This window comes from Numida meleagris, chromosome 2 (genome assembly GCF_002078875.1).
Source record: "Numida meleagris isolate 19003 breed g44 Domestic line chromosome 2, NumMel1.0, whole genome shotgun sequence".
Lineage (NCBI taxonomy): Eukaryota > Metazoa > Chordata > Aves > Galliformes > Numididae > Numida > Numida meleagris.
The window spans coordinates 41,426,357-41,442,194 of record NC_034410.1 but is presented as its reverse complement, the minus strand read 5'-3'; the positions used below and the strand labels follow the sequence as shown (position 1 = coordinate 41,442,194).

The 15,838-nt window shown below is 40.8% G+C and overlaps 2 protein-coding genes across 18 annotated transcripts in view; one reads left to right on the top strand and one right to left on the bottom strand.

Moving 5' to 3' along the window:
* Nucleotides 299-8,665, bottom strand: METTL6 (methyltransferase like 6). Of its 13 annotated transcripts, none has more exons than XR_002435108.1 (8): nt 6,672-8,334; nt 5,470-5,604; nt 4,965-5,135; nt 3,443-3,584; nt 3,228-3,355; nt 2,953-3,091; nt 1,852-2,003; nt 645-781 (listed from the first exon to the last, which is right to left on the bottom strand). XR_002435108.1 is itself a non-coding variant. In XM_021386802.1 (5 exons), the coding sequence occupies exons 1-5, from the start codon at nt 6,951-6,953 to the stop codon at nt 633-635; spliced, it is 879 nt and encodes a 292-aa protein (XP_021242477.1). In that variant the 5' UTR covers nt 6,954-8,331; the 3' UTR covers nt 299-632. The 13 variants fall into 13 exon arrangements, 4 of the variants coding, with proteins under 4 accessions (XP_021242477.1, XP_021242478.1, XP_021242479.1 ...); XR_002435111.1 differs by lacking the exon at nt 645-781 and adding an exon at nt 8,550-8,665 and having other exon boundaries at nt 1,780-2,003; nt 6,672-7,066; XR_002435107.1 differs by lacking the exon at nt 645-781 and adding an exon at nt 8,376-8,508 and having other exon boundaries at nt 1,780-2,003; nt 6,672-7,066.
* Nucleotides 8,478-15,838, top strand: part of EAF1 (ELL associated factor 1) — a 20,405-nt gene continuing 13,044 nt past the window's right edge. For all 5 annotated transcript variants that reach the window (XM_021386806.1, XM_021386809.1, XM_021386808.1 and 2 more), the window contains exons 1-3: nt 8,478-8,610; nt 11,928-12,022; nt 15,128-15,264. In XM_021386806.1, coding sequence (XP_021242481.1) covers nt 8,508-8,610; nt 11,928-12,022; nt 15,128-15,264 — 335 coding nt within the window. In that variant the 5' untranslated portion in view covers nt 8,478-8,507. The remainder of the gene's footprint in view (nt 8,611-11,927; nt 12,023-15,127; nt 15,265-15,838) is intronic.

The following is a 15,838-nucleotide window of genomic DNA, read 5'->3' as shown; positions in this document are numbered from 1 at the left end:
TGGCTCAGTAAAGGAAGAACATATGAAATTAATTAGGGATAAAAAAAATTGTTTCTTTAACAATTTCCTTCAAGCATAAAATTAGGAACATATTTTAAATAAACATATGTAAACATATCTAAATGCTTAGCACCTTAAAAAGATTAAAAAACTGAAGCAACTTAAAAAATATCCCTCACTGAGTCCATTTTATTCCTGCACCTGAGAAATTATACTCAAAAGTCCTACAAGTGCCAAAAGAAGATGAAATACTGTAACATTAAGAAGTCAACCAAAAACACAAGAGATAGAAAAAGAATACTTATTTAAAAATAGCTTTTAATAAAAATGGAAATAACAACAATTGTGCCAGTTAATAATGAAAACTAGAACTTAAACATTTTTTAATCTATTTCACCTGATATTCCAACAGTGCTGCAGAGGACTGATTTTAAAAACAGGAATATGGGTACTCATCAGGTTTCCTGCTTCACAAAACCATCTTAAGTTTTAATTAGAATTAACATTCACATTTCATATCCAAGGATGGAAACCAACAAGAGGATGCAGTCATTTCTGGTTTACCAAACAGATGAACACCCACAAGGAAACACTATGTGCTATCAGTGACGCTACTGCTAATCAGCAAGAACTTATGTCTTACTGAAAGGCTTTTGAAATTTGCCTTGAAGAAAAACTCTTGGAACACGCAAGTCTTCTTTCCTATTCACAGTTTCTCGGTGCACATATTCATTGACCACTTGCTCATATCCCTCTGCCCTGAAGAGCTGAGACAAGAACTCTAAAAGAGAAAGAAAAACATTAGACGAAAAATTATGTTTCTGCTATTTTTAAAACACTAGCCAGTGTTTTTATAACCTTATGTTCTAATGTGTTACAGTATGAAAAAAACCACGCGTGCCTTTAGATTTCAAGGCGTTCTGAGCAAGTAGACTGTTGCACTTGTACTGCATAAAATCGATACAGGACTCCTTTGGAAACATCCACTAAAACAAAACAGCTTGCAAAACTGAGACTTAAGCTAGTTGCTCTGTTTAGTTTCCAAAATGTGCCACATCTCTTATTTTTATTGAGCTTTCTCATTCTCCCTGTGATTGACACCATTGTGTTCTCACATTGTACAGCTGGCTTCATGAGGTGAATAGAACACTTCAAATATTTCAGAAGTGATACAGACTTGAAAATGCATCTCTGCTTGAGAAAAAAATATCACCCTAGGTTACTAGACCTTCACCCACCACTGTTCAGTAGAAAAAGGAACAAAATGGCAAAGTGGTTATAGTGGTACCAACTCTGCATTAAATCAAACTGAAGGCATTTGTCAAAAACAAAAGACCCCCACTCAAAGCTTATCTCCCTTTGGGAAGGCAGAAGTGCCTCACAAACAAGGTGATCTATGCAACAGAGAGGGCTGCCCACACTATTGACATGTCCTCAATACAACCCAATATCGTTCCTTTCCCACCCCTTGCTTCAGTTATTTCAGGTACAATTCTGGAAATTTAAGCCATACTAAACTTTTGCTACTTAGTAGAATACAAAGGCACACTCTCTTTTTCAGTACACAGGTGAATGGGCTTGACAAAATGGCTGATCATGTGGCTTAGGAGCCCCAGCACTAAAAGCAGTGATATGCTGAGAAAAGAGACCACCCACTTCAGCAGTAATGCAGGATTGTGTCAACCTAAACCCAACAGGAAACCACGGGGACTGGCTATAAACAGTGTGTCTTCATTTAAAATGGGGAACACATATTAATGAAATACTAATAAACAGCACTTTCTTGTGCATCAATTGAAATTTAATATGAGTAAACTGAACATATCCCATGAAACAGAATTAGAAACGTACACCTCCCCAAATTTAAGATTATTTCAAACAGTAGAAGAATGGATTCATTGCCATGGAACATCAGTGTTGTTATCTGAGGCCAGATGCATTACAAACAGGCATTGTTCAAATCATTCTATGTAGCAATTACTTGATGTAGCAGCGTAGTGCCCCTGGTAAATTAAAAAAAAAAAAATAGCACTGGTTGCCAACTGTACAAGAACGACAGAGTCACATTTCTAGTAACAAACAAATTCTCAAGCATTAACCAATATTTACATGAAAATTAGTGAGACAAATGAGCTGGGAATGGATCAGAAGCAGGAGCAGAGGTGGTCTGTGAGACAGTCACAGATGAGCCCAAGGCAAAATAACTGCTAACACAACGAATGTAAGATCGGTTCACTTTTTTCCTTCCTCCCTCTTCACTCTCCCTATCATAATTCTTCCCCCAGAGCACACATTCACACTACCACAGAATTTCTCATTCAGAAACAATTCTAATAAATAGTAAGAATGGGATTTAAAATTACACAGATAGGTCAGTTTCTTATTTGGTCCCTTTCGCACCCATTCTCTATTTAAGAGCTAATTTGTTAAAGTGGAACTAAAAATCACTCGGTAAATAATAGCTCTGGAAATGCTTTAATGAAGCTGTAGAATAGCCTGCATTATCTTGGATTTCATCATAGTCCTGTGAAAAACAAAAAGAGCTCAGACATGATTAATGTTTTTTATATATCAGAAGCAATTAGGTTATACATTATGTCATAAAATATGAACATTTACTTGGCTTCAAATTGGTCTCTTCAGTGGCTATATTTTGCTTTATACTAGGAACAAAGAGCCCACAGAAATAAACACAGAGCTTTTATTACACCGTGCCCTATATTTGACAGGGAGAAGTAACAGTTCACTAAAGTTTAGCATGAAGAATTGGGAGTTAAGAGACGAGCTATAAACCCAATTCATTCTGAGAGCCTTAACAAATTCCTTCACGTCTCTGTGTTTCAATTTAGCCACCAATATCCTGCAACAATTACCATCCTTCTCAAAGCATTCAGAGCACTGAATGAAAAGCTGTTAAAATACTCTATCAAATGGAAATGTTTTTTGCCTCACCTTCATGAGGAAAGAGAGGACAGTGACCACAGCTATTTCAGTAGGATCTGGGTACAAGCTTCTCAGCCCTTCTGTCATGTTTCTGCTCTACAAACTATACACTTCATTGGTAGACTTCATCTTCCACGCAAGGAATAACGTTATGAATAACAAGGAATAACCTCAACATAACTGCTTCACAAATATGTTTTATTGAACTTTGTTCTTTTTCCCTTATACAACAGATCTGAATCAAATCTAGCAAATTTAGAAACTCACGATAGAGTTCTAACTACCTGATAGAATAAACTTGAAGCATGTAAACAAGTAGCAGCTCCAAAAAGTCCTGTCAATCCTATAAATGACCTCCCATAAATAGCAACAAAGAGAGGGCAAATGAAGTATGGCACCGTTTGACAGTCACCTGTGCAAAAATAAAACTTCTGTGGGCATGTTAGCAATTCTCTGAATCAAACTTAAGTTGAAGATCACAGAAAAGAAAGCATCCTACCTGTAGTAAAAAAATATGATCTTGTCCCATCTTGTCTAACATAGAAGTTTTCTCCAAGTTTGCTGCCAGATTTAAACCTGAGCATCGCATGATCATACAGTCCGTAGTCTCTGAACAAGACACACTTGCCTGGTTTTAATATCTGTCATGTAAAACATATGCTTTCATAAGGTAGATGGATTTATGTATATGTGTTTATAAACACATATAACTAAGACAAGGTATCCTAACACACTCCATACACAAGCAATATATATTTTGAATTCATTCCCCGTGCAACAGAAATGTTGTATACAAAGTGAATTGTTAGCTTTTAAAATAATTCTTCCCCGTGAACACTAAAATATGAATTGTCTTAAGATATCTGTTTGGATCCTGAACAATTAAATTAAAAAATTAAATTAATTTTTGCAACACTCTTCAAACACAGAGGAAAGAAAAAGGTATACAGTGTAACAATAAAAATGAAGTCCTAACATGGCACTTTATTTGCTGGCTAATCTACTGTTTAGCACACAATTTTGCTAAATAAAATATAGAAAACCACAACTTTTTAATGCAAGAAGGAAAAAAGGTGCAATATAAGAAGAAAAAGGAAAAGGAGCAATTTTAGAAAAATGGGTTGCAGGTTAGGTGTTGGGTTTTTTTGTTTAAATTGCTCTTCGATAAAGGAATCAAGCTATAAAGAGTTCAATATTTAGAAATGTGCCATCATTACTCTCTCTGATTTGTGATATTTGATGCATGCAACCTTTCTACCTCAGTGATACCAGCTGTATTTGTTGGAGGAGAAAATGAATATTTGCAACTTGCAAATCTGTACAGAAACCTACAAGTGAGTTAAATGAGCCAGACATTTACACAAAGAAAACAGTAATTAGCCGTTTCAGGTGCACGAGCTACGAACCAATCTCAGCTTTAGAAAACAGCTGGAGGTACATCAAAAAAAATTGAACATTCCTTTTTCTAACTACTGATAATAAAATGAACAAGACATCTGATAATACAAAAGCCCAAACGCACACATACATTGATATAAAAAATATGTATGTTGATTCTGCCACTCCACAGTCAATATATGACTTGAGATCATCTTAGGAAAATAAAACCATTTGGATTGTGATTGTTCTGAACTGTCCTCTGGATCTTTGCCTATCAGCCAACACAGATAGCCCAGCGCGCTGAGTCTCTCTAGATTAATGTTAATCTCCAAGCACTCCATTTCCAAATCATCACAGGTCAAGCAGGTTTAGTAATAACAGTAACATCCTAACTGCAAGTCACTCTGTATTCTGGAAATCAGTTATGGTTTGCTCTTATCTATACCTCATCACCAGATGTTCCAGCAACCCATGAACATTTTTTGAATCATACAACATCAAAACCAAACTCACAGCTTCAAGATACCATTTTGTTGTGTTCATAACATACATTAGACCATGATCCAGAATAAAACTGTACTTTCAAGCTAAAGAGAATACAAGTGCTTTAAGGGCTGTAAAATGAAGTGTTAAAGAATTACCTTGTAAATGTTCTTCAAGACAAGATGCATTTTGTCAGGATGAATGGCAGAAAGCACAAATATAAGAGTGACGACATCCACAGAATCTGCTGGTATATTTTCTAGAAGATCATCTTTGGTAAGATCACACTGGAACACTTTGCATCTTTCAGTACTGTACAAGGAATTTTTCTGGGGGAATGAAAAGAGCATGCTTTCACTGAAAATTAGCAGCATTACATCCAAAAAAGTAAAAAACAAATACCAAGGGAAGCTTCCATCCCTGAGAAATTTTGCTTGTACTGCACAGCCAGCAGAAACATAGTATTGTTCCCAAAAAACAGAGTCTTCAAAACATTCATTCATATACGACCCTAATACTACAAGTTGATGTGGACAAAGTAGGTCTTGAACAAATCTGTTCTACTCTCCTTACAAAAAGGCAAGGGAAGACCATCACTCCATCATTTGTAATTATATAAGTTTCTAAGGACACTCTAAAAGAAGTTCCAAATTTCACACCAACCTTCACATATTCAACAGCTCTAGGAGAGAAATCACAGGCATATGCAAAAATATTCAGGTCTTCTTCTAAGAGCGGAAATAAGCAGTTTCCAACCCCACAGCCCGCTTCCAAAATGGTCAGTTTCTGGTCTGCAAACTGGGGTGGAAGAAAGCCAAGAGAAAGCACATCATTTTTGTTTTCCTCGTGATATCAGCAGAGACACTGTACAATCAGTATACAAAATTTAAAGTAGCATCCACTGGATGATCTTGACACTACAGAAGAGGAATCTTGATTTCTGCAAAATTACAAATCTTTTTAGAATGCATTAATATTTCTTAATCACTTGAGGGGTAGATGACTGAACAGATAGTTGTACCATTTTTGTCTTGCCTCATTCAGATATAAAGAACAACAGATGCAGATAACTATTCCTCTTTAAAATGCTTTGTGATTAGCCTGCCTGTAATTCTGGGTGCTTTTCCTTAAAGCTGTGTTTTGAAGTGCCCCAACTTTAAACATCACATCACAGAGACAAGCCGTCTGTTTAGGACACAGAACAAGTGTTCTAGATTTCATTCTCGGTATCCATGTGCGTCAATTTTAAATTGATCTGATGCCCCTGATTCTGAGGTGGTATCTTTGATATTAAGAGGGTGTCAACGGTTTACGGGACTGCACAGAGCACTGCACACATAACATGTTAGAGCTCCTAAATTCATGGAATTCGTTATAAAGAAGGGTTGAGGGAACTCAGCTTGTTTAGCTTGGAGAAGAGAAGGCTCCAGGGAGACCTCACCGTGGCCTTCCAGTACTTGAAGGGAGCGTATAAACAGGAGGGGGAACAATTGTTTACAAGGGTCCATAGCGATAGGACAAAGGGGAATGGTTTTAAACTGAGACAGGGGAGGTTTAGGTTAGATATTAGGAGGAAGTTTTTCACTCAGGGGGTGGTGACGCACTGGAACAGGTTGCCCAGGACGGTTGTGGATGCCCCGTCCCCGGAGGCATTCAAGGCCAGGCTGGATGTGGCTCTGGGCAGCCTGGTCTAGTGGTTGGTGACCCTGCACTCAGCAGGAGGGTTGAAACTCGATGATCTTTGAGGTCCTTTTCAACCCAGGCCATTCTATGATTCTATGATTCTGTGGTTTAATTAGAAATACTATTAAATCATTTGAAAACAATCAATCTTGTCTGTTACAGACAAAGTGCATAGAGCTCACCTCCCGACATGCTTTTAATTCTTGAAACTCTCTGGTTGTCCAGTGTCTGTCTTTGAAGAAGTTGGTGCTGTTTCTTTTGTAAAACAGATCCCAGTTCTTCTGTGCCTCTTTTTCCAGTTTCAGCTGTTTGAAGTCAGACACCAAAACCTGATCTTTCGCCAGTCTCTCTGCTTCTTCTGGGCTAAGGATTCTTGTATTATGGCCTTTTGTTTGGAAAGCACCATCTTCAGTAGATGTTGTTACTGTAGTTAAGCAATCTGCTGATGTGTTTTCATGGAACATTCTAGAACCTTTCACACAGATATGAATACCAAAGACCCAAGAGTGATTTTCTTTTCTTCAGTGTACATTTCTGTCATTTAACTTACGTAAAATATCCAAAGATCTAAAAGCAACTGAAAAAAAAAATAGGAAAAGTTACAGTGCATACTTAGTAGGGCTTTATGGTAATCAATCCTACATGACAAACTGTGAAGCCATCTGACTTATCTTAATTTCAGAGCTCTTCCATGCAAGCTAACACCGCGTATGAAATCCCACTGATGTAAAAATTAAAGAAGATACTTAAAAGAGTCTACTGGTCTACTTCTTGCATAGTAGAAAGCCACCTTCCAGGTGAAAGATAGTGCAGCTATAAACTTTTTGCACTAAAACTGACTTAAAAGGAAACCTTTGGTTCTTCTGAACTCCAGCTAGTAACACCTAAGAAAAACATTAAATGATAAATGGATGATAGTCTTATTCAAGATGGTAAAACAATCTGTACTTGTGTTAGCACTTCTCCTTCCTGTTCTCACCTCAGTGAGAAAAACATCAGCATTTACAGCACCAAGTCACTTCGGCAACAGAGCAAAACTAGTATGGTGATGAAAATGCCTGCAGCCAGCCTGTGTCAGCATTCCTTCCCTGCTTCTTCCCAAGTATACACACCCCTTTCAACCATCACTGTTTGGTTTTTGTTGTGTGTTTTTTTTTTTTCCCAAGAGTTAAGAAAAATGGAGCAATGAAAAGAGCTCTGTGTAGTCTGGGGAAGGATCCAGGCCCTATCCCTGATCATGGAATCACAGAATATCCTGAGTTGGAAGGCAACCATAAGGATCATTGAGTCTAACTCCTGGTTCCACACAGGACCATCAAAACTCCAAAATCCAACTCCAAAAACGTTAAGCTAGTTCTAACCTCTGCCTTGCTGTAAACATCCAGACCCAGGATGGCACACTGAATTAAATCCAGCACGGCCAGGGAAGCACGGGCAACACAAGCGTGTCAGACATGAATGCAAGCAACCCTAGGCAGGAACTAGCACCCATTTACCAAAATGGACGTGAGAACAAAGCAGCAGTTCCTAATTTAAAGCAAAAAAAAACCCACTTCACTTAGATATTTTATCACCCGTGATACAAACAGAACCACGCAAACACAAGCACGAACTACAAGCACGCGCAAAGGAAACAAAGAGCTGTCAGAACCTCGTCCATCCTCACAGCAGTCAGACCACACAGCCTTCCTCCCCGAGCCTTGTACACTCAGCCCACACCCCGCACAGGGCTGCCCTGGCCGCCCGCGGCGCCGAGGCGCGTTACCCCCGTGCCCCGCGCTGCCCTGCCCTCCCGAGGGCGGAGAGGGCGGGGGACCCTCCCCCGGCCCCGCTCCCCCTCCCCGGGGCCCGCAGCCCCACTCGGCCCCGCGCCCCTCGCCCCGCACCCGCCGCCGCCGCCGGCCCCGGAGCGCTTTCCCGGCTGCACTCGGCGCCCGGAAGGGCGCGGGGCGGCAGCGCACACGGCGGGCGGAGGAGAGGAAGGGACCGGCCGGGACGGGACGGGCGGGTGCGGGGCCATGAACGGCTCGGCGAACCCGCTGCTGGACAAGGAGGATCACCCGCTGCAGCTGGGCGAGAGCTTCGAGCGGCGGCCCAAGGCCTCCTTCCACACCATCCGCTGTGAGCACCGCCCTCCCTTCTCCTCCCGCTTAGCCCGGCCGCGTCTTTCCTGCCGCCGTACCGCAGCCGCCCGCCCCGCCCGGCTTCCCCTCCCGCGGACGAGCCCCCTGCCCTCAGCCCCTTCCCGCCGGGCGGCGCTGGGTGCGGGCAGCGCGGTGCCCCGCCGCCCTCCCGGGGTCCCTCCCCGCCATCGCCTCACGCTCGCTGCGGCTGTGCCTCCCGCCGGCCCTCCCCTCTCCCTTCTCCCCTCTGCGCCCATTTCCTCCGTGAGCGTCCCTCCCCGGGGTCACAGCAGGCAGAAGCGTGAAGCCCGCGGGGAGGAAGGCGCTCTGAACTTTTCCGTGGATCCACCGTGAGTGGGCGGCTTGCTGCTTGTATTCCTTTATTCTTCTCCCTAATGGCACTTCGGGCCCAGCTCGAGGAGCCGCAGCCAAAGCGACCGCAGTTTGAATTTAAAGTTTGAATGGAGGTGGTTGCTGTCCTGAGGAGATGGCACGTAACCCCGCGACCCCTCCTCTAGCGATCTAGGTAATAAGCCACTTTCCAGGGAAGCCGGGGGAAATGACTCAGACTCACACTGTGTTGCTACATCCGCGGTAACTCTGACGAGTAAGAGAAATGTTGAGGCATGGTCTCAGGCACTAACAGAGTTTTAGAATAACTGGGACAGTCTGCCATTTTTAAAGTCACCAGAGATCATTCCAGCTGTTCTTCTGTAGCGTTGGGTGTGTTCTGTTTCATGTTAAGGAGGTGGTTTTGGAGAGGGGCTCACTGCATTCCTCTACTGGAATTTTGCAGGCAAGAAATTGCTATTTCATCTCCTATTCATCCCCAAGGAACTGCTGTTTCATCCTTGCAACCTACTGCAGGGAACCTGCTTTAGCAGGGGGTTGGCCTTTATCATCTCCAGAGGTCCCTTCCGACCCCTACGATTCTGTGATTCAGGAAACAAGCCCAGGGCTTAAAATGAGTAGTTAATCACCAGCAGTAAATGAGAATAATGCTGAAGTTTTATTTCAGTCGCTTTGTATTTGAGTGGGAAATATGTACAATTAATAATAGAGATTTTTGTTACGTGATACATGGTCCTGGGTGTGCAGTCTCATGGCTGTATTCGTGTCCTGTGAGTGCATAACTTCAGTGAGATCTGAGTGAGAACTGAAGGAACAGCTTTCTATGTTGAGCTATTCCTCAAGAAGATGATCAGTGCTTGGAGCAAAGCCATTTCCCCAAACAGAAGCCTCTGTCTGCTTAAATTTTGTGTGGTTCACCCCTCTGATCGTACATAATTCCACCAGGTTGAGGAATACCATGCCATACGTTTGGTGTCTTTAGCTGTTTACGTGTAATATCGAATGCTTCCAGCCAGCTCTACTGCACCAGCAAATCCCCATTTATAAATCAAAGTTTTAAAATAGCCCAGCCATCAAAGGAATGAGGATGCCGTCTGATAGTGCGCGAATTAAACCCAAGCCGTATCCAGACAGCGATGCAGTGTATTTCTAGAACGTAAAGTGCTTTCATAATCAAGTTCTCCAGGGGTTGCAAAGCCAAAGCACTTCCAGCTACAATCGAAAGAGTGTGTTTTTATTTCAGAAGAGCTTTTTATGTGCTGTATTTTTAGTCAGCGACATTCAAGTGAGATCTCTTTTGATTTTCTGGCTATAACTTTTTTTTTTTTTTCCCTAGTTGTTGATCCTGAATGATCTGTCTGGGAACTGAGCATTATATCATTCCTGTAATCCTCTTCATGCAAACTGCAGTAAGAGGATTTTGCAGGCTGGATTTGCCTCTGCCTCCTTAAAATACCTTATTGTTTTCTGTAATGTTTATGGAATTCTGTACTGAAAAACTGGGCCGGAAGACGCATCTAAAAATATTTGACTTTTGGAAAAAGGATTGGGTTTTACAGCTGAAGAGGCATACGTGCACTCCATCTACAGCAGAACTAGCCTAGCATGTGTGCCTAATAAGCTTTCTGAATGAAAACAATTTGCTGCATGTTTGCTTGGAATAAGTATATATCACTGATACCTATGAAAGGAGCATGATAGTGGTATGTTTTTTCATTTAGCGACTGTGTCGTTGAAACTCTTGATCCCTTTTTGGCAAAGGCGCCAGCTCATCTACAGCTGGTTTGTTTTATTTAGCAAGCCTGCACATAAAGTAGGTGGGAAACAATAGCTAGAAATAGATTGTGCGGATGAAAATGAAAGATGTGATTTGGTCTGGCAGTTGAGGCATGAGGATTAAGTCAAGTGTGCCTGATTCTGCTTGTTGTGCTGTCAAAGTGAAACTCAATTAGACACTAACGTCCCCTTAATGAGAATTTATTACAAGCTGTTTTCTTTCTCTAGCAAATATGCTTTTCATAGTGGAATTAAATTTTATTTTTTCTAAGGTGTTAATGTCTTAAGTAATGCAGTAGTGAAAAGCTTTGGTTGTGAATGTAACTGCACCTCTTCAGAGGTTCTAGAATCGAATGGATGCCTGTTTAAAATAAATACTTAGCTGTCTGATCTTATTTCATTTTGTCTAAATCCTCTGTCACAATGTTACATGTTTTTATGGCTCATCAGCGTGACAGAATTATGGAGGGGAAAATACTTTGAAGTTGAAATGTTCTTAGTTGAAATAAAGATGCTAAACACAAACGCATTATTTGGGGGAGAAAGCATTCCATACGATGCAGCAGAAATTCTTTAAAGTGGGGCTTCTTTAGAGCTGCAGCAGTGTCTGACCTCAGTTATGCTCTCCATCTACAGCAGCTTTGGCCTTGCACGGAGCCTGGTGAAAGAACATCCGCAGCCCCTTTTTTCCCCATAGGTGGGAGCCAAGGTCTCCCCTCAATAAGGTGTTGTGAAGGCAAGATGTCTGTTAGTAGTCAGAAGTATCAGTGAGGTTAAATGAGCTGGTCTCACTGAATTAGCCTTTGTTGCTGATGGAGTCCTCAGGTTTGGAGGTCGCAGGGCCCTAGGTCTGGAACCTGATACTCCTATGGGATGCTTGATACAGTTTTACACCTGTGTGCAACATCAAACTTCAGGACGTGCCTGCTTTTGGTCTTTCAGGCACAGTCTGGTAATTTACTTTCACTTTAAAAAACAAATTTCAAATCTGTTATCATCAGGTGGATGGGGCTTTGAGCATAAACAGTTTGTAGTGGTGTATTATTCCACCCGTGGTGCAAACTTTCATGTATTTTAGCATTTCCTGTTACTACAGTGAATGTGCAGTGCCTTTTTGCAGAGGAGAATTCTAACGGCTCTGAATTGTGAAGATTCCCAGAAACATAATTGCATTGTTTTCCTCCTTAGATGATTTTAAGCCTGCATCAATTGATACCTCTTGTGAAGGGGAGATCCAAGTGGGTAAAGGGGATGATGTAACCATTACTTTGCCACATATTCCGGTAAGTGCGCTATCTGTGGTATTGGATGTATCCCTGTTTACTCTCTTAAGAAATTTGCAACGTAATTCCAACCTGCCCTATATGTTATTTTTTACTTTAGTCTTTTGTAGAAACAGGTGGGCTCAGTATTTGAGCAGCTAGACTTGCAGCATGTTATGCGAGGAAGGGACTGTGTAACTGAGTCTGTATTAAGGGTCTTATTTGTAGGGCTCCAGCTTGTTCTTTCGATTCCGTCCTCCTTAGTGTTACTTGTATAACCACGACTTCTTCTTTTAGCTGAAGCTCTTTACCTGATTTCCTTCTGTTTTTAGTGCTACATCTTAAGGTATAGAAGTAAAGTGACTGTGCGTTTAGTCAAGATGTGATGTTCAGAAGCCACAGCTAGGCCTGTACGCTTGTTTATTTAAAACATGCACAGATAGCACAGATGGTTCCCTGTCTTTAGCTTTATCAATGGAAGCAGGAGGGAGTTTTCTAGTGAGCGACAATGAAGTAGTTTCCCTTCCACTTCCTCCTCAAATGATGCCATAAATGTCTGCTGGGTGAGGATGATGGTCAAATAGTAATAAAACAAGTGTTCAAACTGTTTGTAGATGCAGCTGTTTTGTAACTGAAAGCTCTGTGGTGGTGCCAAAACAAAAAAAAAAAGCACTTCCATGCTGGAACTGGATTTGTTTATTAGCTGAAGATAATGCTACATGTCAAGCTAACAAACAAGAATTCGCAGATGCAGATAAGCTTGGTGGTTTTAGGGCAGCACCAGTCACTTTGGAAGCCACATCTCAGATCCTTATGGGACTGTTTATTCTAGCACGCTGGTATTTTTAATCAGTAGCTGATGGCACTGTGATAATTCTTGCTGAATAAGGCTTTAGCCTGCTTTCCCTGCTCCTGCTTTTTATATGGCTTTGGTCACGTTTAGGTGTTTGCGTACTTTCATTTGTCTATAAAAGTGGTGAGCACAGTAGCGCTATTTGGGAGCAGGCAGCGTGCAATTAATAGCTATGGTATTTACCTTTGATTGTCTGGGAACTGTGCTGTTCATTCAGCTTTTGTGTTGAACAATACCACTTTCCAAATCTTTGTTCTGATGAGTTTAATTTCATTGTATTCCCATGAGTATGAGTGGCTTTCAGCTTGCGGCATGCTCCAGAGGGACGGGAGCTAACTGCACCAACTGCAGCCACTGTGTGTCTGTTGTTCCATGGAAGCGTTGCCTATGCTCGTAAGAAACACGGAATATAATGAAGAGGAGTGAAAAGCTCTGAGGTCATTTCTTACTCACAAGATTGACTGAATTTCTTGGTTTCTTCTTTGCTTCTGAGTTGTGCACCAGCTGGATTCTGATTCTAGCTTGTTTTTTGAAATTGCCTGATCCCTGAGGATGTCTCTGTTTGATGATTTGTTCAGTGGAGTTGGTTTTGTATCCCTTGACTGCTTGAGTAACTTGAAACACTATTTCTACTTGTGGATTTAGCAGCTTTGATATTTGATAAACAGTCTTGGCTGGGGAAATGGAGAATCTCTGTTCTCAAGCATGAGAGTTTAGCAAACAGCTCTGGTTAATGTTACCTGTTTCATCTACCTTCTTCTATCCTGTAAATCGGCAGGATCTGGAAACCCCATGTTAGGGATTACTTAGGTAGGGCTTCCATTTCTGCTCATTTTTCAGCCCAAATCACAATCTTTTGTGAGTTAAGAGGTCCCCAGTTAGCAGAATGATGGCCAACAAACTTTGATCAGCTTTTGTTAAATTTCTTCTTTGTTTCCTGTTTTGTCAACAGGGAGCAGGCTTTGACTTTCAACTTGCTTTTTCTTCTCTTAAATGTTATTTTCCTCGCTTAAATGTAGGAATGATAAAAATGTAAAATGCCTTTGAAGATGAGAGTTTCATGAAACTTTGATGTTTTCTGAATCATACCTGTACATCTTAAAGTATCCTTGTTGGAAATTCTCATTTTTCACCCTTACTGTTCTGAAAGCATTTCAGGTTCAAACATATTGTATTTATTAGAATGTTGGGATCAGGAATTTCATTCTGAACTGATAACATTTGATTGTTTGCTTTGCTACTCAGAATAAAATTTATTCTTGGTTTTATTTCCTTTCCTGCCATTAATGTGCAAAGATGCATATGAATAAACTTTTGTAACATTTCTCTTGTGCCGAATAGCTAGGTGTACATTCCAGAGAAATCTGAGGACTCATAGCTGAGAACTTATTTCTGTATGTCTTGTAGAGTAACGTCCTGTTTTGATGTGATCAGATATGTGTGCAGGTAGACCATAACTGGTTCTGCCTTCTGTAACCCCAGAGCAAGGTGTGTGAGCCAACTTGTGTACGAATAAACCAAAGCAGAACGTAATCTCAGCAATATCTGCTAGCCAGTTTGGAAGACCACATGAATTTGTCTTTATTGCTTCCCAGTCTAAGCCATTAGGCTTGTATGGCTTTATGCAGTGTTGTGTGGATTTGGGGACATTCTGGAAGGAGTCAAAATAACGCATTAGTTTATGAAAATATAATTTGGTGCAGTTACTCAACATCCACATGCTAATCTGAGATTGAAGAAGGCAGCTGTTCCTATGTAGTTTGTGACAGTTGCTTGTAATCCACCATGAAAATATTGCCGTCTATTTTTTAAACTTGAGAGTATAAATGTAAAGCACTTTAAATTGTTTTCAAATGTCCGTATATTTCTTTAGGTGATAGTTCTACTACTTGAGTAATTAGAATTAGAATCTGTCATCCAAAGCCAAGATTTCTAGAGCAGAAATTTCTGACATTTGTCAGAGCCATCTATGCACATTCACATATGTTACCATTTTGGGAAAGAGAACTGTAAATAATGGCAACTGTGGAGAAGGTGTTTTGTCACTGTAGAGTCACATAAAAGGATGAAAGGCTAAATATTGCTGTGAGGAAGCTGGTTCTACTGCATTAACTGTATTTTTCCCTTTTCGTGAATGAGTATTTTCAATAGGAACTAACCATTAACCGCTTAGCCTCCTGGTCAGAAGAAATACATTCATTCGTCTTAGTGTTTGTAAATTTTTGGATAGGGTAATATAACCAAACAAAAATGTGGTCTTTCTTTGATACCAGGGTTCGACTCCTCCAATGACTGTTTTTAAAGGAAATAAAAGGCCGTATCAGAAGGACTGTGTGCTTATTATCAATCATGACACTGGGGAGTACGTTCTGGAAAAACTCAGTAGCAACATTCAAGTCAAGAAAACAAGGTAAAGCTGGTGACTGGGCTGAATTAATAGGATGAATTCTTGCTGAAGTTTCCTGCTCAGAACTGTGTCTTTCAAACCTGAACTCAGTTATCTTTTATTTTGGAGTAATGGTTGCTTACTAAACCTTATCAGCTTTATGCAGCCAATTATCTTGCCTAAAAATGCAAGTAGCTGTTGGGAGTGTGAATCCAAGAGTAAAGAATTCGTAAATTTTCTACCGCTGAGAGGACGTAATTATAGTTTGCAGTGAAGCATCTCTGATGATTTGAAGCTTTGGAAGCTGGCTGAAAGATGGAATGTGTTTTAGGAATCTCTGGTTAGTTGAAACAGGTGATGAAAATACTAGGCTGTCAAAAGGATTGTTGGGCTTTATGGGCTTGTTCCCTACAGCTTCTGTGGGAGTCATGATACTTTAATAATATACTATTAAGGAGCAAGAAATGCTTATCACTGTATTGGATCAACGGCATATTGAGAGGAGCAAAAGTCCAAAGCTTCAACTGGAGAGGAAAAAAAAAAGAAAACTGAAGAAATAATGGTTGTGAGGTTTTGCCTGGAATTGCTGAGGCCAGAA

Bases quoted from the DNA above. Each gene is read 5' to 3' on its own strand.
- METTL6 (XM_021386802.1), bottom strand. From the start codon at position 6,953: ATGTTCCATGAAAACACATCAGCAGATTGCTTAACTACAGTAACAACA. The intron at 5,605-6,671 runs GTGAGCTCTATG...CTTCCACCCCAG, and splicing joins AATTAAAAGCATGTCGGGAG to TTTGCAGACCAGAAACTGAC. The intron at 3,585-4,964 runs GTAATTCTTTAA...TTTACATGACAG, and splicing joins TCTTGAAGAACATTTACAAG to ATATTAAAACCAGGCAAGTG.